Source organism: Mercenaria mercenaria, chromosome 3 (assembly GCF_021730395.1).
Source record: "Mercenaria mercenaria strain notata chromosome 3, MADL_Memer_1, whole genome shotgun sequence".
Taxonomy (NCBI): domain Eukaryota; kingdom Metazoa; phylum Mollusca; class Bivalvia; order Venerida; family Veneridae; genus Mercenaria; species Mercenaria mercenaria.
In genome coordinates, this window is record NC_069363.1 from 99,940,891 (window position 1) to 99,966,172 (window position 25,282).

A 25,282-nucleotide genomic window follows, 5' to 3' on the forward strand; every position below is an offset into this window, starting at 1 on the left:
GTTTTCTCTTATTTTATATTTTACTGCCTCCACCCATACCTCCACCCAGAACAAGAACCATGCCCAGTAGACAAATGTATCAACTCAAAACAAGCACAAAGTATTTTTGATATGTTCAAGAAACAGGATTTATTTTGGGATCAGCTGCCATCAACTTGTCGATGTCCACAGATGTTGATTGTTCGCCAACAGTACTTGTCCAGTTGTTCTCCAGACTTGTTCAGAATGTTTATGGATATATCTCTGCTAAGCTGATAACTAGCAGGATCATCCCAGTTGCTCAGGAGTTATAGTCCTTAAATTACTCAAAATTTTGATGATATAGTGTAGAGTATTTTCATGGAAATAAACGAATATATTTGAAAAAATTCTAAGTAAATTGAATTGAATTAGCCCCTCAAAGATCATGGTTCTTGAATTGATCAAAATTTGGAAAAGTGATGTTGTTCTCCCAATTTTAAGAGAATTTGTTTCTTTGTCATACAGTGGAACACCTGTAATTCCTCTCTGAGCATTATTGCAAACACTTTGTCTGATCCACATTTCTGTAACAAGGTTTTTATACACCAGAAGGGACATGATATGTTTCCGACGTCGGTGTCCATCCATCTGTTCGTTAGCAATTGCTTGTCCACTCTGTAACTCTTGAATGCCTTAAGGATTTCAAAGACACAAATGTTTACCACATCAAGACGATGTGCAGGGTGCACGTTTTGGATAGCTTACTTCAAGGCCAAGGTCACACTTAAGGGTCAAAGTTCATATGACTGTTTCATGTCTGCTCTGTAACTTTTGAAATGCTTTAAGGATCTTAAAGAAACTTGGCACAAATGTTTACAGCATCGAGACGACGTGCAGAGCGAATGTTCCAGATGGCTCATTTTAAGGTCAAGGTCACACCTTTGGGTGTGTATCGTTCTGCATTGCTGTGCTTGTTTTTCTCGAGCCCGTAAGGGAGTGAAGACATAGTTGTCCAAATGGCTGTTCGGTGTATGTGCGTGCGTCAGTCCGGATTTCTTTGTCTGGACCATAAGTTTGTCATTGAATATGGGATTTTAAAATAACTTGGCACAATTGTTCACCACCATGAGACGGTGTGTGTGGCGCGCAAAACCCATGTCACAATCTTAAAGGTTACGGTCACACTTTGAGTTTAAAGGTCAAATATGGCTACAATTGACCTTGTCCGGACAATAACTTTGTCATAGAATATGGGATTATAAAATAACCTCAGTAAAATTGTTTTATTTGGCACAAATGTTTGTCTCAGTGAGATAGAGTTTAGTGTGCAACTCCCAGTCTTTTTGACAGCTGGCGTGCTCGACATGTTGCCCTTGGGCCCTTAGTTCCTTGATTTCTCTCAAGATTTGTATTCTAATACATCATTTTGTAGAACACCAAGGGTACTCTATAGCCAACACATAGAACCTGCTTCAAGTACAGGAGACTAGGCTTGCTCCCTGGCTATGTTGTATCATACGAGAAAAATGGTGCCTGTAGCTCCTTGCTAGGTGCAAAATATTAAATGAATGAAAACTAACTTCTCTTGTCTAATAACCTGGTGGCGATGGACATCGTCAGGAATGTGATTATTTGCAAGTTGTAGAACTTGTTTCACTGTCAACCTAAAATAAATAATAACTGCGAACTTTTTACCTTTCAGAATGTCTTACAATGTATCAGTTTTATCATCAAAAATTCATTGGGACAGGGTATTTCCAACATAAATCTCAGATATTTTTACTGTAAAATGTTGTACAATTTCAATTTTGACTTTGTTGATTTGAAAAAAATCAAAATTGTCCCAAAGCCAGATTTTTACAAGAGGCAACCATAAAATTGGCATTATGAAAGATACCTTTTAAAACTAAAAGATATCCTACTATCACCCCTGAAACCCTTTTGAATGGTGTATGCTTTAGCCTGTAATGTCTGGACCTTGCAAAATAAAGCAGCAATTTATTAAATATCCCTTTATGAATTTATTAGATCAAAATAGAAATACCCTGTTAGTAGAAGGATGGGCTTTCAAATGTACCTAGATTACCTCCAATATGAAGTGGAAAGAAATGTATAGAGCCAGGCTTGATCTAATTGTAACTGGAAGCCAGCAATTCTATGTAAACCAAACTATTTATGCAAATATTCTTACCCAACACAAAAAAGAGACAGAAAATCCAGTTTGTTCAAGAAAGCATTTTATTTAAAACTGCCTTTTTGTTCCATATAAAGATCTGTATAACAATATTTTATTTTACTATGCATCAAATGTAGAAATATAAAATATACAAACAACAGTATAAAACTAAAAATAGATAAAACACAAATCCAGTAACAATGATATGTCTACAATACAATGATTTTATTTATCAGCCAGCAATAAATGAAGTACTGACAGTTCCTGATTTTTGTAATAATTATCTCCCTTGTAAAAACTGGCTGTCATTTTGGGTGTCAAAATTTTACATTTGTTAAAGATCAGCAAAAAATTATAACTAATGCAACATGCCATATTCATCCACACATATGAATATTACATAATTTTATGGTTGAAAGCAATACTGTTATAACTGAAACAAAATAAAATTAGTTCCAACACTACTGCATTTACCCACCAATATGTGAACAAGAAAATTAGAAATTCTTAATGCAATTTTCTCTGGGATAACCATCAAAATGGCAGCCTGGGGAGATAAATTGTGCTTTAAAGTGTAAAGCATCACTATAACTGCAAAGCAAAAAGCTTATTGTTTAGGAGCATTATCTGACACCTGGTTTTGCCTTATTTGGAATTAAAAATATGACTAAATGCCTAAAATGGTCACGTCGCAAAAACAAGAAAACTTTTTAGCACAACCAATAAAAAAAAAAAAACATAAACATATTCCAAAATGCATTAAAATCATAATACCTGGCCAACTGGTTTAAACTTGAAAAAATTATGGAATGAACAAATTTAAAATCACAGCAAAAAATGTCAGAGGTACATTCCAAACATAAAACATGTTTACATACAACTAGTGCTAAGTCAGTTTTGGCATTCACATTGAGGCAGAGGTTTCCAAATGATGTGCTGAATACCATTTTACCAGAAATTTACATAATACAAATTATTTCAGCTTTTTCCACTCTAATGTAGACATCATTTTATACAAGTAAGCTCTGCAGTATACCTTACCTGATGAACATTAATATACAAAGTCATGGAATGTGTCAGTATAATTATTGTAAATATAAACAATAAAAATATACAGATTTTTGTATACAGTCAAGAAAATGAATACTAACAGAATGGGATGATATTACAGTAAATTATTCCTAAAGTTATAATTAGAAAGTAGAAAACTGTAAAATAACACGGTCATTAATTTTTTTCTGAATAGGTTTATAAAGACAATAATATGTAATGTCAAGTAAGGATACAAAAATAATATAAACACCCTCACATAGTAATTTCCATAAAACATTTAAAACAGCAGTGTTTATGGATTTCCAAAATGTGTCGGAAGACCTCAAACTCAACCTTTCCAGACCAAATTCTATGTGACAAATAGTGCAATCACTACACAGATATTAAGTGGAGAATTACAACCCAGGTAACAGAAAAGAACACAATGATGTAGTAAGCTATATATATGTACAATACTGCTTAAATATTATAAACAAAGTATAAAAACATTTTTTTTCAATATCAATAATCAAGGCCATGCAATATCACAATAAACGTAAATCCTCTCCGATTATCTCACCAGTACAGTTTTCTATATTTCTAGATGCTGAATTCAAGTTATACTAGTAGTGAAAATGTGATTAATCTTTACCCTGCTGAAGTTCTGAAATGAACTGGTCAATCACTCAATTTTGGCAGTACCACTTAGGATTCTGTTCACTGAAAATTTACTGACTGAATAGCAAACAGTGCAACTATGATCAGCCTGCATGCTGCCAGCAGGCTGAAGGTTAAGGAATTAATTGACCAGCAAGTCACTGAACAGGCAACTGCTTTTCAGCATCATGTACCAAATATGATTTTTTTTTATTCAAAATATGAGAAGATTTTTGATGCAGAAAACATTCATTTTCAGTTTCTAAACAAGACAAAGAAATGACTGAACTCGAGTAACTATCTTGTATGGAGTCCTTTAGAATTTTGGGGAAATATAAAACCTTCTTTTAATGTTCTGACAAAAAAAAAAGCCCGTTATCAGCAAATATATACAGTATAACCTTCCTAATGTGACACCGCTAGGAATATTAAAATCTTAGTCAGAGGTAAAGCTACTAAGAAATTGATTTACTGGTAAAGAAAACCTCTGCCTAAGCAAAGAGATATTTTCTTTTTGATGTGTCAACAATTTAGACTGTTTATATTTTGTCAAGTATGTCAAGTTTGCCAGGAATACTTACTAATAGGAGTTTTGCTAATTTCACATATCAATAGCAATTTGAAATTATCCAAAAGTATAACAAAATAATTCAAAATAAATGAAATGCAAGAGGTCCCCTGAAATAGAGGAAATCTTTTTAATGCAAAAACATGAAAGAATTTTAAATGAACTGGATGACAGCCTGGGATTATTCTGCATTTACACAGAATTCTGTATTTTACAAAATGACTCAACTGGTCAGTTAATCACAAAGCAATTACAGTAAGAGTACTAAGACAGGTAACATTTATGTCATAAGCAAATTTCAACAACAACAACAACAACAACAACAACCAATGATTTATGAATATCATAACACTGACACAACAATATAAACAAGAGGGCCAAGATGGCCCTAGGTCGCTCACCTAAGAAACACACCATAACAGTGAAAAACATGTTTGACCTAGTGATTTCATGGAAACAAATATTCTGACCAATTTTCATTAAGATTGGACCAAAAAATTGGTCTCTTGCGATAAAACAAGCATTTTCTTAGATATGACCTAGTTTTTGACCCTGGATAACCCATGTTCAAACTCGACCTAGATTTTATCAAGGCAATCATTCTGACCAAAATTCATGAAGATCAATTGAAAAATACAGCCTCTATCACATACACAAGTTTTTTCTTTGATTTGACCAAGTGACCTAGTTTTTGACCTCAGATGACCCATATTCAAAATCGACCAAGATTTCATTAAGGCAATCATCCTGACCAAATTTCATTAAAATCAATTGAAAAAAAACAGACTCTATCGCATACACAAGATTTTTCTTTAATTTGACCTAGTGACCTAGTTTTTGACCTCAGATAACCCATATTCAAACTCGACCTAGATTTCATCAAGGCAATCATTCTGACCAAATTTCATGAAGATCAATTGAAAACTACATCCTCTATTGCATACACAATGTTTTTCTTCGATTTGACCTAGTGACCTAGTTTTTGAACCCAGATGACCCATTTTCGAACTCCGCCTAGATTTTATCAAGGTAATCATTCTGGCTAAATTTCATGAAGATCAGTTGAAAAATACAGCCTCTATCGCATACACATGGTTTTTCCTTGATTTGACCTAGTGACCTAGTTTTTGAACCCAGATGACCCATTTTCGAACTCGGCCTAGATTTCATCAAGGTAATCATTCTGACCAAAATTCATGAAGATCAATTGAAAAATACTGCCTCTATCGCATACACAAGGTTTTTCTTTGATTTGACCTAGTGACCTAGTTTTTGACCCGAGATGACCCATTTTTGAACTCGGCCTAGATTTCATCAAGGTTATCATTCTGACCAATACTCATGAAAATTAATTGAAAAATACAGCCTCTATCGCATACACAAGCTAAATGTTGACAGACGACAGACAGACAGACGCCGGTCATCGAGCGATCAGAAAAACTCACCTGAGCATTGCTCAGGTGAGCTAAAAAGTAACTTATTGTAAATAAATCTGTATGTGCTTCTGTCTGTATTAAATGAACATTAATAACATTGTAAGGAATTTATCACAAATACTGATAACTGAGATTACAGAACAAACATCTGATTATGCTGGGGTTATATGGCAAGTTGTCAATGCTGGATTTCCTCAACCATCTAGTCTGTAAGTTTGACACCTAGATGTTTTGGGAACAACCATTTTCATACATGTACCACCACTCTCTCTGCATCAGAAAAGCGACCCTGAAAAAAATGTTTTGTCACGAACTGTAAATAGATCAAAAAATGTTTCCAACTATATCAATGCAGAGTAAAAAAATGACCAAGGGAAAATTTCCAGCTTTGTCCTTTTCTCTAGTCAACAGCCGAAATTACCATAATAAATGAGCCTTTCTCATGCCATTCCAACCTGTGCATTATGCCAGAATGTACTTTATTTCACAGGTCTGCTACGACCAAGACCATGCATTTCCTTCTCCATGTATTGCCTCAGGTTCATGCAACTTTTATTCTCCTGAGATTGTTTTTTTTACAGGGATATAAAATGTCAAATCAGGCAGCTCAAAATCTAATGTGATATTTAGGAATAAAGGATATCTGTAAAAATACAGGAATGGACAAATTTGTTGTCTGCATGGCATAATTTACAGAATTAAACAAAAATAGTGTAATGAAAAATCTGTTGTTTGTAACAGCAATAGCAATGTGAATGTTTCCTATGTACTAGATGACGTCTGAACATACCTGTATGTCAATGAGTTGTTGAAGCACTTGTTCCGCTGTCGGTCTGTCGTCAGGTGTGTATCTCCAGCAATTCTTCATTATACGGTACCTATCAAATATATATGTATCATTAATAATAATCCCTTTCCTCAGCGGTCATTACATAAATATTTCTAAAACCTGAATTCCAGCAGTATATCTATGTAAACAGTCTCATTTTAATTAAAGACAGTAAGTTAAACTCTCTCAATAAAATCTCATAAAAGTTTGACTATTCTTGAAGACAACATGCAAGTAAAAATCATTTCATGTGAAAAAGCCAGCTAGCTAGCTTACAAAAAGTTAGTGGTTCTATCCTGGTGCACTCCCTGCCTGAAATAATGCCTGGAGGAGCATCTGGGGTTTTCCTCCTCCATTAAAGCTGTAATGTTGCCATATAACCTACACCATACTGGTGTGACATCAATCTCAGCAAACCTCTTTTACGATGGCATATGTACCTCAAAGTGTAAAAATTTTCTTACTTGGTTAAATGCACTATCTGTGGTTTTGAAGGCCGTATCCCCTCTAGGATCATCTGTTTGTACTCATCTTTATCAACGCCTTCAAAAGGAGTCTTTCCAAAGGAGAATATCTCCCAAAGTGTGACGCCAAAACTCCAGCTGAAAGCACATGTTATATTAAGTTACAATTTCTAATTACTTTGTATATGCAAGTGCTTAATTGATTTAACAAGAGCTGTCAGAAGTCTGAATAAAATTATTTTTGTAATAACACAGATAAGAGTGAAATGCATCAAAATTAACCTTAAATTCTGATTTAAAAAGGGGCATAATTCATGGTGCCAGATTAATGGACATTTTGTGGAACATCTAATAACTTTGAATCAAATACTAATATAGTAACAGAAATAGAGTAAAAATGCACCAAAACTTTAAACAGAAATTCTAAGTAAAATGGGGGGGGGGGGGGGGGGGGGAAAGGGGCAATTCATGAAATATTGGTGTGAATTACATGATGTGGGTAATGATGAGGAATAACTATTTCAAGTTTGAAGCAAATTCATCAGGTAAAAAGCAAAGATAAAGTGAAACAGCATAAAAACTTTAACCAAGGTATGGATGCTGACACCAAGGCAAACTCAACATATACTCCGTGAAGTTGAGCTAAAAATGAATTGTGTGTGTGTGGCTTGTGGAAGGGAAGGGAGTAATGGGTAGGGATGTGGGTTGTGTGGGGGGAAGGGGTATGAGAGATACCAGTACTAGCAAACATTGTCTACACTATTACAAAATTAACAAAAATTAATCTGATCCCAATTACCTTAATCTTTGAGGTACCTCAACATAAACCAAAGTTTGTCTGTCCCTTACTATGATAAATCCTTATGTGAGGTCTGACGATAATATGGACAGCAGTTAACACATAAAGAGAAATTGAAAAGTTTGTCATAAAACTTTGTCCAGCACTATCAAAGTATTTGACTCAAGTGAGGTTGATCCTAAACTAACTGATGTTTGTCCCTCATCAAGACCAACTCTTACTTAAATTCTGATGACAGTATGGGCAGAAGTAAGAAAATATAGTGTAATAGAAAAGCTTGCAATAAGACCTCAGAACTATGTGCTAAGGCGAGTCTAAAATAGATTTTAAAATTTTCACCAAGTTAAGTCCTCAAATTACAAATGTGCAGGAAAGATGTATAATGAAATGTTAGGGAAAAACATCTTACATGTCTGATTGGTATGAGAACTGTTGATATATCAATGCTTCTGGTGATAACCATGGGTAACTATCTTCTGGTAACTCAGTCTATAAAACGTATCAATTTATGAATTAAAATCTTAAGTCTTTCTTAGACATAGTGTTAATTTATATACTTGCAGTTTCAAAATAAGATCATTTTGCCATATTGCTTGGTATCTCAAAAAGAACATACAAACACAGAGGCATTGATAACTTATAGAAAGAGTTATATTAATTAAATATTTGTACATACCAATGCATCGGTTTCTGCAGCACTATTTGCCCAGCAGAAATCTCCCAGTTTGGCTACTAAAGTATCAGATAGATAGACATGCTGGCACTTCACCATTCTGTGTATTATCTGAAAAGAAAATACCCTTTAAAATAATCCACCAATTTTTAAACAAATGGTAAAAAAATTGCTTGTTTATTGTAAAACCATTTTAACTAATGTGCATGAAATTCAAGTTTTTGGTCAGAACAGCAATTTCTGAGAAATTCATAGACCAGTGGGTTGGAGATTTACTTTGATTTTCAATTTGTGGCTTGACATCGCAGCAAAATCCACAAAAATTAGTATGCAGAAAAGTAACTCTGTTTTATTTGTAAAAAATCCTCAGTGAAACTTAAACATGAAAACAAGTATTTTTAATATACAGTCAAACTTCGATGGCTCCAACTCGAGGGTCCCATGGAAATTAGTTCGAGTTTTCAGTTGTTCGAGCCATCCAAATGGCGGCCATTTTGAATTTGGGAATTCGAAGGCATGATGTGTTACAGACCTTACATCGTAATATATTGTCATATTGTACCTAATGTGTGTATGATACGGTGATAAATAAAAAATGAACGCTGAAATATGCTTTATTATTTATTTTCAAACATGACATAGATACGAAAAAACACAGATAAAACACTAATACAATTATAAGAATTTGGTGAAGACAGCATCAAACAGAAAGACATGAAAAGCAAACTTTTATGAATCATAGTCCAGCACAAATATTATCAAATATATTGCGTTCCAGTAGACGACTTAGCTATTCCCCATTTCCGGGTCATTTACTTTGATTAGCTATGCTAAAGCAGTATGAAAGTTGATATCGGATCTCCCGTTTTAACGCAGAAAAAATAAAGACAGACATTGCACAATTATTTCAAATAATTTTATTCGAAGCCCCATTAAAGCATTGCAGTGAACGAAAGTCACTTTGTTTAATTTGTTTGTCGTATACCGACGCTAATTACATAAGCGTGTGAAAATTACACATGCGCCGGTTAAAGGGGAAGCTTGGCGAATGTCAGGCAGAGGTGTGAAAAACTTGGTAAACACAAGCCATTCCGGCGACAAATTGTCTGTTCGACTGAATAGGTGTAATTATCACTGTAATCAGGCCGAGGGGGCCACCAAATGAGTTCGAGAGTTCGAATTTTCGAAGTTCGAGCGATCCGAGGTAGAACTATATAGAATAAAGAAGGCATAAAATCGGGACCGGGCGAAGAGTTCGAGCTATCCCGGGTGTTCGAAAGATCCGAGTTCGAGCCACCGAAGTTCAACTGTATATGTATTATAATTCAAGATTCTGCAATTTCAGTAAGTTTTTCATAATCTCCTTATAAAAGTGTTTACGAGGCGAGAAGCTCCTCTTTCAGACAGATATAAATTTTTCAGACAACACTCAACTACATAGTCTGGTTTATGTATAAGTGTTGCTAACAGCTACATTAATACATTCTTTGTTTGAAAAGCTGTATTTCTAGCAAATTTGAATATATAAATACTCTACCTTCATTTTATGGATATGGCATAAAGCTGAGCAAATATCTATAGCAAACTGCAGCAGTCTACAAATATTGTCTGGTTCCAAGCTGTTATCCACAGATTGTAAGTTCTGTAGATATTGCAGTAAACCAGTCTCTATACTGCTGTCCAGGGCAACACAGTAAACATCTGAAACACACATTAGAAACATATTTAGTATAATATTGCTTCTTTAAAATACATTTGTACATTTCCAATTACCTACTCTGAGAATCTTTTTTTTTCCAGGTTCCAATTACCTACTCTGAGAATCTATTTTTTCCAAGTTCACTTAAATAAAAGCTACATAAATAACAACATGACTTGAACAGTCAAAAACTTCTTCCATTACTTGAAGGCAGTATGTTTTTATCATTGAATCCACATAATAAGATGACCTGTTCCATGTATATCAATGCTATGTGAGCAAACCTTTGACTGAGGTTGAGGACATAACACAACTGGCTGACTTGCAAAGATCTATGACTGCTTGAAAATTTCATTCTTTTTATATGGATTTATCTGTGTTGGTGTCAATTAAAACAATTTCGTCTACATAAAACCTGGCAACAGAAATGCCTGAGCTGCATTCTGATACAATCTGATGAGGTGTAACACATGAATGTGAACTACAGTGTTTTATCTGTGTTCTGAAACAATGTGATAAAGTGTACAGAATAGTGTTTCATAATCAGACCCAAAGTGCTATCGATTATCAAATCGAATCGGAAGGATACAATCGATTGATTATTAATCGAAACACTCATATATTTTATAAATGGTAATGTTAATTGGTTTCACCAGGGTCTACACTCAAGAACAGTAATGACAATATATTGTTCTTTAATCTATTTCAGTTGAAATGTATACAAAATGTACATGTAATATGGCAAGAATAATATTCAAAACAACAAGAATCAATATTTGGCTGTAAAATTGTATTGTCACACATTTCGAACTAACAATTTTCTCCAACCTTGGTATATTGATCTTATTATCTCAGGATAATAATTAAAACGGAAATATGAAATAAAATATATGGTCACCATTCTTGTTTAAGAGCTTTTCCCACTTGAAAATAGCCAAAATCAACAAAATATCTAAAACAAAAAAACCCAAACAAACAAACAAAAAAAAAAAACATCTTGAAGAGGAGATTTTTCCAAAACAAAAACTGATTTGTGATCTTTATTTCATACTTTTATTTTCTATTTCCTCCGAAGCGTTTGTACACACACAAAACAAAAATATTTACAGTAAAATAAACAAAAAAAAAACAACAAAAAAAAAAAACACACACTAGCTGTTGGCACAGGACATATCTACATATATCTCCAGGAATTATATTTCTGCTTGTAAAAACCAACGAGTCCACAATATTTTTTTAAATCACACCACGAGTGGGTGACCTACAGAGATATCTAAAGAATAGTGCATCACATCAGCAGTACATTCATGTCAAAGATCAAAGCGGTACTCTGTTTGAAGTTTAAGAATTTTGATTGACAGGTAGAAGTAATTACATCTGGGAGTGATGTAACACTGTGTATTGCAAATATTACTTTCAGTTAGGGTTATTGGATTAACAGGATGTTTTGACTTTTATAAATTTTTAGAGTAAGAAAATTTTGTTTATGTAATAGTTTGACACGTTTATCTGACTTGTGAAATATCAGTGTAGTTTTATCCTTGGGGCAGACTGAAAAGATTCTGCAGTGAAAAAAGATTGAAACTGAAATTAATATTTGTTTGTATAATTGTGTGTAATAAATTCACGATTGTTACATATGTATACGCAATTGACAGAATGATAGCATCTTAAGACCAGTCAAATAGTTGATTCTAACTATCTTTTGTGATCTGTGACAAATCCATTTAAACAAGAATATTATTTTTGTTACCCCTTGATTTTTCTCACTTTTTTGTTGGTAAACAATTGCTTCACATACTATCCAAACTTACAGGAACAGAAAATTATGCAAGTTCCCAGTATTTCAATGCAAACGAGTGCTCTTCCTTGACCAAAAATTTTGGTAAAATGGCGGAACAACTCCCGTCGCCAGAATCGGGTCTTGAATACGTGTAGCCCTATTCAGCAGGTTAAGTAAATTAATACATGGAAAATAGATCTTTTATTACCCGACAATCGATTGCATCTCACACAATCGATTGTCGCCGACCTGGAAAAATTAACGACGATTATTTGATTGTAGGCGACAATCGGGAAATCACTAGTATAGAACCTGATATAAGAACTAAACAGTAACTTATCTCTGTTTTGATATGACGTGAATTAAAGTGTTTTACATGTGCTCTGATCCAATGTAATGAGATGTACCACACTGATATGTAAACTACACAGTGTCTTACCTGTATTCTGACAAGGTGTAATGAGATGTACCGCACTGATTTGTGAAATACACAGCGTCTTACCTGTATTCTGACATGGTGTGATGAGATGTTCCACACTGATATGTGAACTACACAGCGTCTTACCTGTATTCTGTCATGGTGTAATGAGATGTACCACACTGATATGTGAACTACACAGTGTCTTACCTGTATTCTGACAAGGTGTAATGAGATGTACCACACTGATATGTGAACTACACAGCGTCTTACCTGTATTCTGACATGGTGTGATGAGATGTACCACACTGATATGTGAACTACACAGTGTCTTACCTGTATTCTGACATGGTGTGAATGTACATGTGAGATGTACCACACTGAACTACATAGTGTCTTACCTGTATTTTGATATGAAGTGATGAGGTGTACCACATTGATATGTGAACTACACAGCGTCTTACCTGTATTCTGACATGGTGTGATGAGATGTACCACACTGATATGTGAACTACAAAGTGTCTTACCTGTATTCTGACATGGTGTGATGAGGTGTTCCACATTGATATGTGAACTACACAGTGTCTTACCTATATTCTGATATGACGTGACTGATATAAGAATTATACAGTGTCTTACCTGTATTTTGATATGATGTGATGAGATGTACCACACTGATATGTGAACTACACAGTGTCTTACCTGTATTTTGATATGAAGTGATGAGGTGTACCACATTGATATGTGAACTACACAGTGTCTGCAGCTCAGATTCTTTCATTAGTCTGCTCAAGCCTGCTTTATCCTCTTCTATATCTAAAAACATCAAACAACACAAGTTTATTTCAAAAATATTATAAAATGTGTTGGTAAGTAAAATAAATTTTGTATGTTTGCTTGTTGCCTCTTACAGATTATAGCCTGCCCACTTAGCTCAATAGGGAGAGCGCAGATCTATGGATCACAGAGTCAGGAGTTTGAGCCCTGGGCAAGGTGTATGTTCTCTTTGACGATTTGAAAAAACACATTGTGTCTGAAATCATTCATCCTCCACCTCCGATTCATGTGGGGAAGTTGGCAGTTACTTGCAGAGAACAGGTATGTACTGGTACAGAATCCAGGATTACTGATTAGGTTTACTGCCTGCCATTCTATAACTGAAATACTGTTGAACAAGAGCACCGCCTTGCGGGTGCTGACGCTCATCTGATTTTTTTGTGTAATAGAAATATTGTCCTACCCATGATTTTCTCAGTCTAAAAAGGGCCATCATTCTTGCAAAAAGCAGGATAGAGTTATGTTTCTTGATGTACAGTGTCCACTTATGATGGTGAAAAACTGTTGCAAGTTTTAAAGCAATAGCTTTGATAGTTTATGAGAAAAGTTGACTTAAACATAATACTCAACCAAGAAAATGATTTTCTAAGTCCAAAAGGGGCAATAATTATTGCAAAAAGCAGGATGGAGTTATGTTGCTTGCTGTACAGGGAGGGTCAGCTTATGATGGTGAACAAGTGTTGCAAGTTTCAAAGCAATAGCTTTGATAGTTTAAGAGAAAAACTTGACCTAAACATAAAACTTAACCAAGAAATCTGTTATTTTCTAAGTCCAAAAGGGGCCATAAATCTTGCAAAAAGCAGGACAGAGTTATGTTTCTTGCTATACAGGGTCAACTTATGATGGTGAACAAGTGTTGCAAGTTTTAAAGCAATAGCTTTGATAGTTTAGGATAAAAGCTGACCTAAACATAAAACTTAACCAAGAAAACTGATTTTCTAAGTCCAAAAGGGGCCATAAATCTTGCAAAAAGCAGGACAGAGTTATGTTTCTTGCTATACAGGGTCAACTTATGATGGTGAACAAGTGTTGCAAGTTTTAAAGCAATAGCTTTGATAGTTTAGGATAAAAGCTGACTTAAACATAAAACTTAACCAAGAAAACTGATTTTCTAAGTCCAAAAGGGGCAATAAATCTTGCAAAAAGCAAGATGGAGTTATGTTTCTTGATGTACAGGGTCTGCTTATGATGGTGAACAAGTATTCCAAGTTTCAAAGCAATAGCTTTGATAGTTTAGGAGAAAAGTTGACCTAAACATAAAACTTAACCAAGAAATCTGATATTTTCTAAGTACATAAGGGGCCATAAATCTTGCAAAAAGCAAGATGGAGTTATGTTTCTTGCTATACAGGGTCAGCTTATGATGGTGAACAAGTATTCCAAGTTTCAAAGCAATAGCTTTGATAGTTTAGGAGAAAAGCTGACCTAAACATAAAACTTAACCAGGCAACGCCGACGCAGACGCCGACGCCGACAACCGCTCAAGTGATGACAATAACTCATCATTTTTTTTCAAAAAATCAGATGAGCTAAAAATGGTGTTATACCCAAAACAAACAAAAATCTTACAGATTATTTTCAAATGTAATTCATCGGGCCTCCACAGCGAAGTGATTAAGGTCTTTTGAGATAGTGATCTAGCTAGCAACTGAATGGAAGTAAGAGAACTTAACCACTCAGTCACTGAAGCCCCCTTGGTTCATTCACATAATGTGTTTTTCTTTGTGTAATATAAACACTGACAACCACACAGACCAGTACACTTTATATATTATCACTTTGTAGTGTAATGCACTTCGTACAGAATAACTAAATCTTCATATCTCCTTTTATTGAAAAAAATAAATAATTATGACAATATAATCCAAAACTCTGTAATTCATCCTAAATTATTATGATTTTAAACAAGAGGGCCATGATGGCCCTATATCGCTCACCTGATTTTAATTGCTTTCTTGAAAAAAATTCTTTGCTAAAGCTAAACAAATAACCCCATGGGGTGGGGTAAATTTGACCCCGGAGGTAATGATTTGAACAAATTTTGTAGAAGTCTACTAGGCAATGCTACATGTCAAATATCTAAGATCTAAGCCTTCTGGTTTATTTTTAGAAATTTTTTGAAGATTTTCCTATGTAAAATCAAGTGACCCCTGGGGTGGGGTCAATTTTAACCCCGGGGGTCATGATTTGAACAAATTTTGTAGAGGTCCACTAGGCAATGCTACATATGAAATATCTAAGCTCTAGGCCTTCTGGTTTATTTTGAAGATTTTTCTATGTACAATCAAGTAATCCCATGGGGCGGGGTCAATTTGACCCCTGGGGTCATGATTTGAATAAATTTTGTAGAAGTCTACTAGGCAATGCTACATGTCAAATATCTAAGACCTAGGCCTTCTGGTTTATTTTAAGAAAATTTTTGAAGATTTTCCTATGTAAAATCAAGTGACCCCTGGGGTGGGGTCAATTTTGACCCGGGGGTCATGATTTGAACAAATTTTGTAGAGGTCCACTAGGCAATGCTACATGTCAAATATCTAAGCTCTAAGCCTTCTGGTTTATTTTTAGAAATTTTTTGAAGATTTTCCTATGTAAAATCAAGTGACCCCTGGGGCGAGGTCAATTTTGACCCCGGGGTCATGATTTGAACAATTTTAGTAGAGGTCCACTAGGCAATGCTACAAGTCAAATATCTAAGCTCTAGGGCTTCTGGTTTTTGAGAAGAAGATTTTTTAAGATTTTCCTATGTAAAATCAAGTGACCCCCGGGGCGGGGTCAATTTTGACCCTGGGGTCATGATTTGAACAAACTTGGTAGAGGTCCACTAGGCAATGCTTCACACCAAATATCTAAGCTCTAGGGCTTCTGGTTTTTGAGAAGAAGATTTTTAAAGTTTTTAAATTCAGTTGCCATGGCAACCAGAATTCTGTATGGAATTCAATTCTTTGAACAATTTTTAAAGAAGACCATCCAAGGAACAACCCTGTGAAGTTTCATCAAAATTGGCCTGTTGGTTTAGGAGGAGATGTTGTTTAAAGGAAAGTGTGGACGGACGGACGGACGACGGACGGACAATCGAACGACGGACGGACGGACGACGCATGGTGAGTGATCACAATACCTCAGCCTGAGCGCTTTGTGCTCAGGTGAGCTAAAAAAATGTGATCTTACTATGTTTAACTGTTAGCTCATTCATTACATGCATCAGCCAAAAAAAAAAGAAAAAAAGAAAATAAATTATGAAAAAAAAAAATTAACATGTTCTAAGGCAGTATTGATGGGTCCTTTGGAATCGTTTTTCAGAAGATTTTTAATTTTCTTCGTTTTGTTAATCAAATAAAAGCAACATTCAATTTCAAAGATTGAACTTCAAGAAAATTACTCCTTTTGGTAATGAACTGAAAAAATAATACAAATTTAATTTGATTGCTTTGTGGAAATCATGGGGTAATCAATTTAATGAAATCTTCAATTAATCTTAGACAGATTTAATTTAAAATGCAGAGATATTTTTAACAGGAGATTTTAATTTCATTTCCCCCAACTTTTTAAAGAGAAGATAAAACAAGCAAATTTTGTGAATTTGTGAATTTATAAATAACAAGAGCTGTCGGAGGACAGCAACGCTCGACTATTCAACAGCCTTGTCAATTGAATTAATACAAAAGTTGAAAAAGGGGCATAATTTTGTAAAATGCAAAGTAGATGTATTGAACCTCAGTACTGCATGTCATATCATGACAGTTAACAAGTGTGTGAAGTTTCGATCCTTTCCAATTTGTGGATACTGAGATACCAGCTTAACCAAAAACTGCTAAATCCAAAAAAGGGGCATAATTTTGTAAAAATGCAAAGTAGAGTTATGGGACCTTCACAGTGCATGTTAGAACATGATAGTGAACGAGTGTGTGAAGTTTCAATCCATTCCAGTTAGTGGATACTGAGATATCAGATTACATACAAAAATTTAACCAAAAACTGCTAAGTCGAAAAAGGGGCATTATTTTGAAAAAAAAAAAAGAGTAGAGTTATGGGACTTGCTTAGTGCATGTCAGATCATGACAGTGAACAAGTATGTGAAGTTTCAATCCATTCCCATTATTAAGTACTGAGATACCAGCTTACATACAAAACCTTAACCAAAAATTTCTTAGTCGAAAAAGGGGCATAATTTTATAAAAAAGTAAAATAGAGTTATGGAACCTGTGCAATGTAGGTCAGTTTATCACAGTGAATAAGTGTGTGAAGTTTCAATCCATTTCCACAAGTGGTTACTGAGATACCAGCTTACATACAAAACCTTAACTAAAAATTTCTAAGTCGAAAAAGGGGCATAATTTTGAAAAAAAAAAAAAAAGAGCAGAGTTATGGGCTTGCTTAGTGCATGTCAGATCATGACAGTGAACAAGTATGTGAAGTTTCAATCCATTCCCATTAGTAAGTACTGAGATACCAGCTTACATACAAAACCTTAACCAAAAATTTCTAAGACGAAAAAGGGGCATAATTTTGTAAAATAGAGTTATGAAACCTGTGCAGTGTAGGTCAGTTTATCACAGTGAATAAGTGTGTGAAGTTTCAATCCATTCCCACAAGTGGTTACTGAGATACCAGCTTACATACAAAACCTTAACAAAATCGAGACGCGGATGCGGACGCCGACGCATGGGCGAGTCCAATAGCTCTACTATTCTATAAATAGTCGAGCTAAAAACTAGAAGGGCTCATTAGCAAATATGTATGTCTCCTCTCTCCCCATCATCTCCTGTGTATTTATGCACTGACCTTAAAACAAATAGGGGTCACTTATCAAGACAACTGTTTGCATCAATTAAAAGGCAAGAGATCCTTGTGAAAGATCTGAATGCACCACTGTCCTGTAGTGACTTACACAAATCTTAAATTTCACGGAGATTCATAGATGGATTATTGTGTTATGTGGGAATTCATGGACTGTAGAACAACTGAAGGGCCATAACTCTGAAGATTCTAAAGTGATTATGATGAAAACTGCAAGTTTCATCAATTTCCACCTACCGGCATTTGTATCCAGAGGAGATAGCATTAAAAAAAAAGTGGACAGATAACCGATGGAGAGATGACAGACATATGGACGGTGAGAGATCACAATAGCCCACTTCATGCTCAGGTGAGCTAAAAATAACCCAAAGTTTAATTCTTTATGGTATTTTGCTTTGGATTTTTTTTTCATTTAATATATAAATTAGTTTTTACCAAGTGTTTGAATTATAAGAAGCATCAATAACTAACAAACCTTTCAACTTGACAACTTTCACACAGCAATTCTGTTTTCTACCGCCAGTATTTATCTGTCCTTTATACAAGGTATATATGTTTGTTTTGCTGATCTCCTGTTGAAGGTTTATCTCTAACCGGGAACTGCTATCTCCCAGTAACATCATATCACTGTGTGTACTCTCCCTGCTCCCAGATGTTCCGCAAGATGTGCCAGCACGCTCCTGAAGTCATCCATAAAGAGTTTATAAAACTTCAATATAACCTTTCATTACATGGCATTCAGTAAATTATCAAATTATTAGAGTGATATATATACGATAATTATGCACTGAAAAACAAGAGCTGTCTGATCACAGCGCGCTCGACTATTCGAAGAATTGATTGACGAATGGGGTCAAAATATTACCACAGATATTCAGACAAAAGAAAAAAAAGATTAGACAATGTTCCTGTATTTATGGATTTCGATAAGTCTTGCACTAAATGGCAATGTGTGAACCAATTTCAAAGTCCAAAAAGGGCCATAATTCAGCCAAAATAGTTGTCAGAGTTATGTACTCTTGCCTACAGATTGAAATCCTGATGATAAACAAGTGTTCAAAGTTTAAAAGCAATATGTCAAACAGTTTTGACAAAACGTGGACTTGTATGAAAACAGAACAAATTTCCAAGTCCAAAAGGGGCCATAATTCAGCCAAAATAGATGACAGAGTTATGTACTCTTTCCTACAGATAGAGACTATTATACTGAACAAGTGATAAAAGTTTCAAAGCCATATGTCAAACACTTTACACAAAATATTAACTGGTACGAAAAACTTAACCCAGATTTCTAAGTCAAAAGGGGCCATAATTCAGCCAAAATCCTCGATGGAGTTATGTACTCTTGCCTATAACTGGAAATGGTGATGGTAAACAGGTGTTGAAAATTTCAAAGCTTTATATCAAAAGACTTTGTCAAAATATGAATTGGTACGAAAAAATTAACCAAGATTTCTAAGTCAAAAAGGGCCATAATTCAGCCAAAATCCTGAATGGAGTTATGTTCTCTTGCCTATAACTGGTCATGGTGATGATAAACAAGTGTTGAAAGTTTCAAAGCTTTATCTAAAAAGACTTTGTCAAAATATGAATTGGTACGAAAAACTTAACTGAGATTTTTAAGTCAAAAGGGGCTAAAATTCAGCCAAAATCCTTGATGGAGTTATGTACTTTTGTCTATAACTGGACATGGTTATGGTAAACAAGTGTTGAAAGTTTCAAAGCTTTATCTCAAAAGACTTTGTCAAAATATGAACTGGTACGAAAAACTTAACCATGATTTCTAAGTCAAAAGGGGCCATAATTCAGCCAAAATCCTTGATGGAGTTATGTGCTCTTGCCTATAACTGGTCATGGTGATGGTAAACAAGTGTTGAAAGTTTCAAAGCTTTATCTCAAAAGACTTTGTCAAAATGTGGACTGGTACGAAAAACTTAACCAAGGTGTGACACCGACACCGACGCCATGGTGAGTAGGATAGCTCTACTTATTCTTCGAATAGTCGAGCTAAAAATCAAATACACAGAATTTGCCGAGAATCATTGAAAAACATGAAAAAAGGAGAAACTTGGTTTCTTTTACATGAAAAATCAAATATGTTTCACTAAAGAACATCAGATCTGACAAGTTTTCCTCACAGCTATGCCACTCAAAAAATATAATAAGTAGTGTTTACTAGGTGTCAGCAGGTATAAAGCAGCTGAATTATAATATACTACCAAATCTGTGGGAGACTAATTTTTGTGGAATTACGTGGTTGGATCAATATACAAAATTAAAACACAATGAACACAGAAATACCCCAGTCTACCATCTTAATAATTTGAGAACCACAAAAAAATTCATGGCCACAAAAAACTGCTTTTTTTGGACAAAGCCACAAAATTTATGACCTTTGACCCTAAGAGTGACCTTGACCTTTTAGCTAGCCATCCAGAACATGTGCTCTGCATGTCGTGTCAATGTGGTGAACATCTGTGTCAGGTTTCTTCGAAATCCTTCAAGGGGTTCAAGAGTTACAGAGTGATGACCTTTGACCCCTAAGTGTGACCTTGACCTTGAAGCGAGACACCCAAAACATGGCTATGCAAGTCGTCTCGATGTGGTGAACATTTGTGCCAAGTTCTTTACAATCTTTCAAGCAGTTCAAGATTTACAGAAAGGACACAAAACACACTCATATGACTATTGACCCCTGTGTCCTTGTCCTTGAAGACAGCCATCCGGAACATGAGCTCTGCATGTCGTCTCAATGTGGTGAACATTAACTGTGTCAAGTTTCTTTGAAATCCTTCCAGGGGGTCAAGAGTTACAGAGTGGACACAACCCACACTCATATGACATTTGACCTCTTAGTGTGACCTTGACCTTAAAGCAAGCCATCCAGAACATGAGCTCTGCACATCGTCCTGATGTGGTGAACATTTGTGTCAAGTTTCTTTGAAATCCTTCAAAGGGTTCAAGTTGCAGAGCAGACACAAAATTGCTAACGGACGGACGGACTAGGGGTATAATATAATATGTTCCTTTGGGCGTATAATAAGTTCTAGGACAGTTTGAACCAGGAAGCTTCTACCAATTTCTGATTCTTCAATTCATTTTATTTATTCAAGCATACTGCTTACCAGGATAAACAAGGAGCTGCGTTCAATAAACGTTTGATGCCCCCGGTGGCATCCTTGTCGATACAAAGCAACCTAAGTCCAAAACGAGGTCAAGGTCAAACTGAGGTCAGGTGATATTTGAAGATGAGGAATGGTCACAGGTTACATCTGTATTAGTATCAATTCATTCTTGTAAGCGGTATTGATGCCAGACGAAACAGTCCCATTTGGTTATCCAAGAGATGGCCCATATAAAGCAACCTAAGTCCAAAATGAGGACAAGGTCAAGGTCAAACTGAGGTCAGGTGATGTCTAAAGATGAGGAATGGTCACAGGTTACATCTGTATTAGTATCAAGTCATTCTAGTAAGGGGTATTGATGCTAGACGAAACGGTCCCATTTGGTTAACCTCGTACGGACGGACGAACAAACGGACGGACGGACGATCACTATATGCCTCCCGCATCAGTAGATGCCGGGGGCATAAAAAAGTAACTGTACAATAAAACAGAAGTTCGAAGTAAGATGACTTACAATAGTAACATTGGCATCTCTGTAAACAATTACTGGTTCATCACACTTCTTCTTGGTCTTAGATTTACGTAACTTTAACCAGAAAAATACCACAATAGCAAATATAACAATGACAACAGCAGCAGCAACGGAACAGCCAATCACCAGGTCCATGTTCACTGTCTTTCCAGGTTCCTCAGAACTGTACAGTGCTGAAATAATATGTGAACAACTGTTATTGTTTGTTTTGTTTTGGGTTTATTGCCAATATTCCACAGTATTCAAGATTAATGACTTTGCTATAGTGGAACAATTACTGATGTTATTACATCTAACTGTATTCTTGCAACTTTTTACCAATGCGCACTTTCCTGAAAATTACTGACATTAGGAAAAGCAGTGAATGAATTACAGTTTCCAATCCCATAGTAAGTTTGACCATATATGTATACCTAAAGATGTTAATTGTAAGAAAGTATAAAGCAAGCTGGGAAGTATGTGTGTGTTCAGGTTTAACGTCTTTTTCAACAATTTTTCAGTCATATAAACGACGGTGTCTACTTGTACAGTGAGCACAATGCCCAACTTTATAGTGCTGCCTCACTGGAATATCACGCCTTAGACACGTGACATGATAACCCACCAAGTCACATTATACTGACACCGGGCTGACCAGTCCTAGCACTACCCTCTTAATACTGAGCGCCAAGCGAGGAAGTAACTAGTACCATTTTTTACGTCTTTGGTATGACGCGGCCGGGGATCGAACCCACGACCTCCTGCACTCGAAGCGGACACTTTACCACTAGGCTACTGCAGGAAGTGGGATGACCAAACTGTGTTACTAGCAGAAAGGTTTATTTTCTAGACAGGTACTAACAAGGTATGTTTTGCATAACTTAATTACAAACACTAATATAGCTGAACCTGCTTTAGCAGTTACTTGTAATAAACACCACATGCCTTCAGCAGCCAGTCAGCAAACCTCCAAAACTGACTTTATGTTAAAATTTCTACATACATTTTAAGCAGCCACCTGCATTGAGCAGCCTGATTGTGTTGTTTCCTTGACAAGCTGTTTCAGACAAGTCTGATTGTATAAAATTTGATTTTCTAAATCTTAATGACCCAACAAAAAAGGAATGATTTAGATGAGTGTCCATATTACACAGGTATTAAAGAATGGTCATATATTTCTTGTTGACAATGCAAGAGTAAGCAAAACTATCTTCCTTGCTAAGAAACCAAAACTGAGCATGGGTGGGATGTAAGGATTCTATGAAACGGCATTAACAAACACAAGATGCAAGAAATCAAATGAAAAGCACCTTTTATTCCCTCGGAGGGAGGGATGGAAGGGAGTAGGGCAGAATTGGGTGGATGGCCTAAATAAAACCTCAAAACCCCAGTGCACAATTTCACATGCTGAAAAATATTCCTATGAAGTGTCAGGACTCCAGGTCAAAATTTTTTTGAGACATGTGCATCACAATCTTTTAAGCCTTATATGCATATATTTTGACTATGTCAAGGGCAAAAACTCTGGTCTTCAAAAGTAAAATCCCAAACGAAACTACAGCTGCACAACACACTAAATAACACTTCTATAAACTTTAAAGTCTACTGACTCTAGCCTAGGTAAAATCTGTGCAGTTTGATTATTTTTGATTAAGTCATTGGCCATTACTCTGGTCTTACTAAATGAAATCCCAAATATTCACATACTTGATGAAACACTTATGAAGTTTGATGCTTCTAGTTCAAATACTATATGAGAAATTTCCAACACAAATTTTGTCAGACAGAAGCATATGCAGCTCAACTGACATATCTAAGCACACCCCGAAGGCTTAAAATAGCTCTAGACTGAGATGTTATAACTCGGTCTTCACTTAACTTTTAGCCTGCCAGCAACAAGTGATTCTGCCTTGGCGACCAGTGCAGACCAAGATCAGGCTGCACATCTGTGCAGGCTGATCATGGTCTGCGCTGTTTGCTATTCAGTCAGCAAATTTTCAGTGAACACTCCTTCGAATATTAAATGGTACTGCCCAAATTGAATGATGGACCAGTACATTTCAGAAACAGGCTAAGGGTTAAACCAAGAAGTTTTGATTTCTGATGTTACCTTCTCTACAATTTTCTCCTGTATATCCTATCTCACAGCCAGACCCTGGCAGGCAGTCTCCAGTATATATATTACAAGGTACATTATCTCTGCAATGTCCACAGAAAAAGGCACAATTCTCTCCGTAAGTGCCAGGCTCACAACCTGAAAATCAGATGTTATCAGTCTGTCATGGCTAATAGATGTCTCAAAAATTTCAACAAGAGCACCACCTTGCAGGTGTAGATGCTCATCTGATTTCCCTGTATGATAGAAATAATGTCCTACCCATGATTTTCTATGTCCAAAAGGGCCTATAATTCTTGCAAAAAGCTCTACTTGCTATGTAGTCAGCTATTAATGGCGAATAACTGCTTAAGTTTTAAAGCAATAGCTTTGACCATTAAGAAGAAAAGTTGACCTAAAAGCAAAACTTAACCAAGAAATCTGATATTTTGTAAGTCCAAAAGGGGCCATAATTCTTGCAAAAAGCAGGATGGTTATGTTTCTTGCTGTATAGAGTCAAATTTTGATGATGAACAGGTGTAGCAAGTTTAAAAGTGATAGCTTTGATAGTTTTGGAGAAAAACGGACCTAAACACAAAACTTAACCAAGAAATCTGACTTTGTAAGTTCAAAAGGGGCCATAATTCTTGCAAAAAGCAGACTGGAGTTATGTTTCTTTCTGTACAGAGTCAGCTATTGATGGTTAACAAGTGTTGCAAATTTTAAAGCAATAGCTTTGATAGTTTAGGAGAAAAGCTGACCTAAACATAAAATGTAACCAGGCAACGCCAATATCAACCAAGTGGTGACAATAACTCCTCTTTTTTTTCTCAAAAGATCAGATGAGCTAAAAACATATTATATCATTACATATTTCCAACTTATGTTGGACTTCTGGCATATAACTGACAAAAGAGTGTAGATCATGATCAGCCTGCACATCCGTGCACTCATGCTCTGCACTGTTCGCCATTCAGTCAGTACTTTTTCGGTAAGCACTCCTTTCAACAGTCAATGGTACCATCCAAATTGAAAGATGGACACATTCATTAAAGAAATTTAGCAGGGTATGGGTTAACACAACACGTGGTTTTAATAAAACTTACTTTCATCACACAGGTCGCCACGTTTTCCTTTTCCACATGAATCACACTTGCCTGACAGTCTGTCACAGGTACCATTCTGACACAGTGTTGAGCATGTCTCAGAACATCTGTCACCATGGAATAGTCTTTTACAACCCTTAAGACAGAAACCTAAAACAGAAATCTGTAATCTTGAGACTTAGAATATTTTCCATCTCAGTTTTAGTTACCAACTGAAAGCAGGGAGAATTACATGTCATTGCATAAAAATATATATCAACCATTCCATAAAAAATACCTGTATTAGTGACATGATATAATTATTACATATCAT

General features: G+C 35.6%; 1 protein-coding gene across 1 annotated transcript in view; it reads right to left on the reverse strand.

Annotated features, from left to right (window-relative positions):
* Positions 1-2,181: 2,181 nt before the first annotated feature.
* LOC123523873 (multiple epidermal growth factor-like domains protein 11) overlaps positions 2,182-25,282 on the reverse strand; it is a 42,185-nt gene continuing 19,084 nt past the window's right edge. The window contains exons 6-16 of the mRNA XM_045301612.2: positions 24,970-25,119; positions 23,879-24,022; positions 21,772-21,962; positions 18,608-18,812; positions 13,198-13,311; positions 10,133-10,296; positions 8,599-8,706; positions 8,332-8,411; positions 7,124-7,261; positions 6,621-6,708; positions 2,182-6,119 (exon numbers count right to left, since the gene is read on the reverse strand). Coding sequence (XP_045157547.2) covers positions 6,078-6,119; positions 6,621-6,708; positions 7,124-7,261; positions 8,332-8,411; positions 8,599-8,706; positions 10,133-10,296; positions 13,198-13,311; positions 18,608-18,812; positions 21,772-21,962; positions 23,879-24,022; positions 24,970-25,119 — 1,424 coding nt within the window. The 3' untranslated portion in view covers positions 2,182-6,077. The remainder of the gene's footprint in view (positions 6,120-6,620; positions 6,709-7,123; positions 7,262-8,331; positions 8,412-8,598; positions 8,707-10,132; positions 10,297-13,197; positions 13,312-18,607; positions 18,813-21,771; positions 21,963-23,878; positions 24,023-24,969; positions 25,120-25,282) is intronic.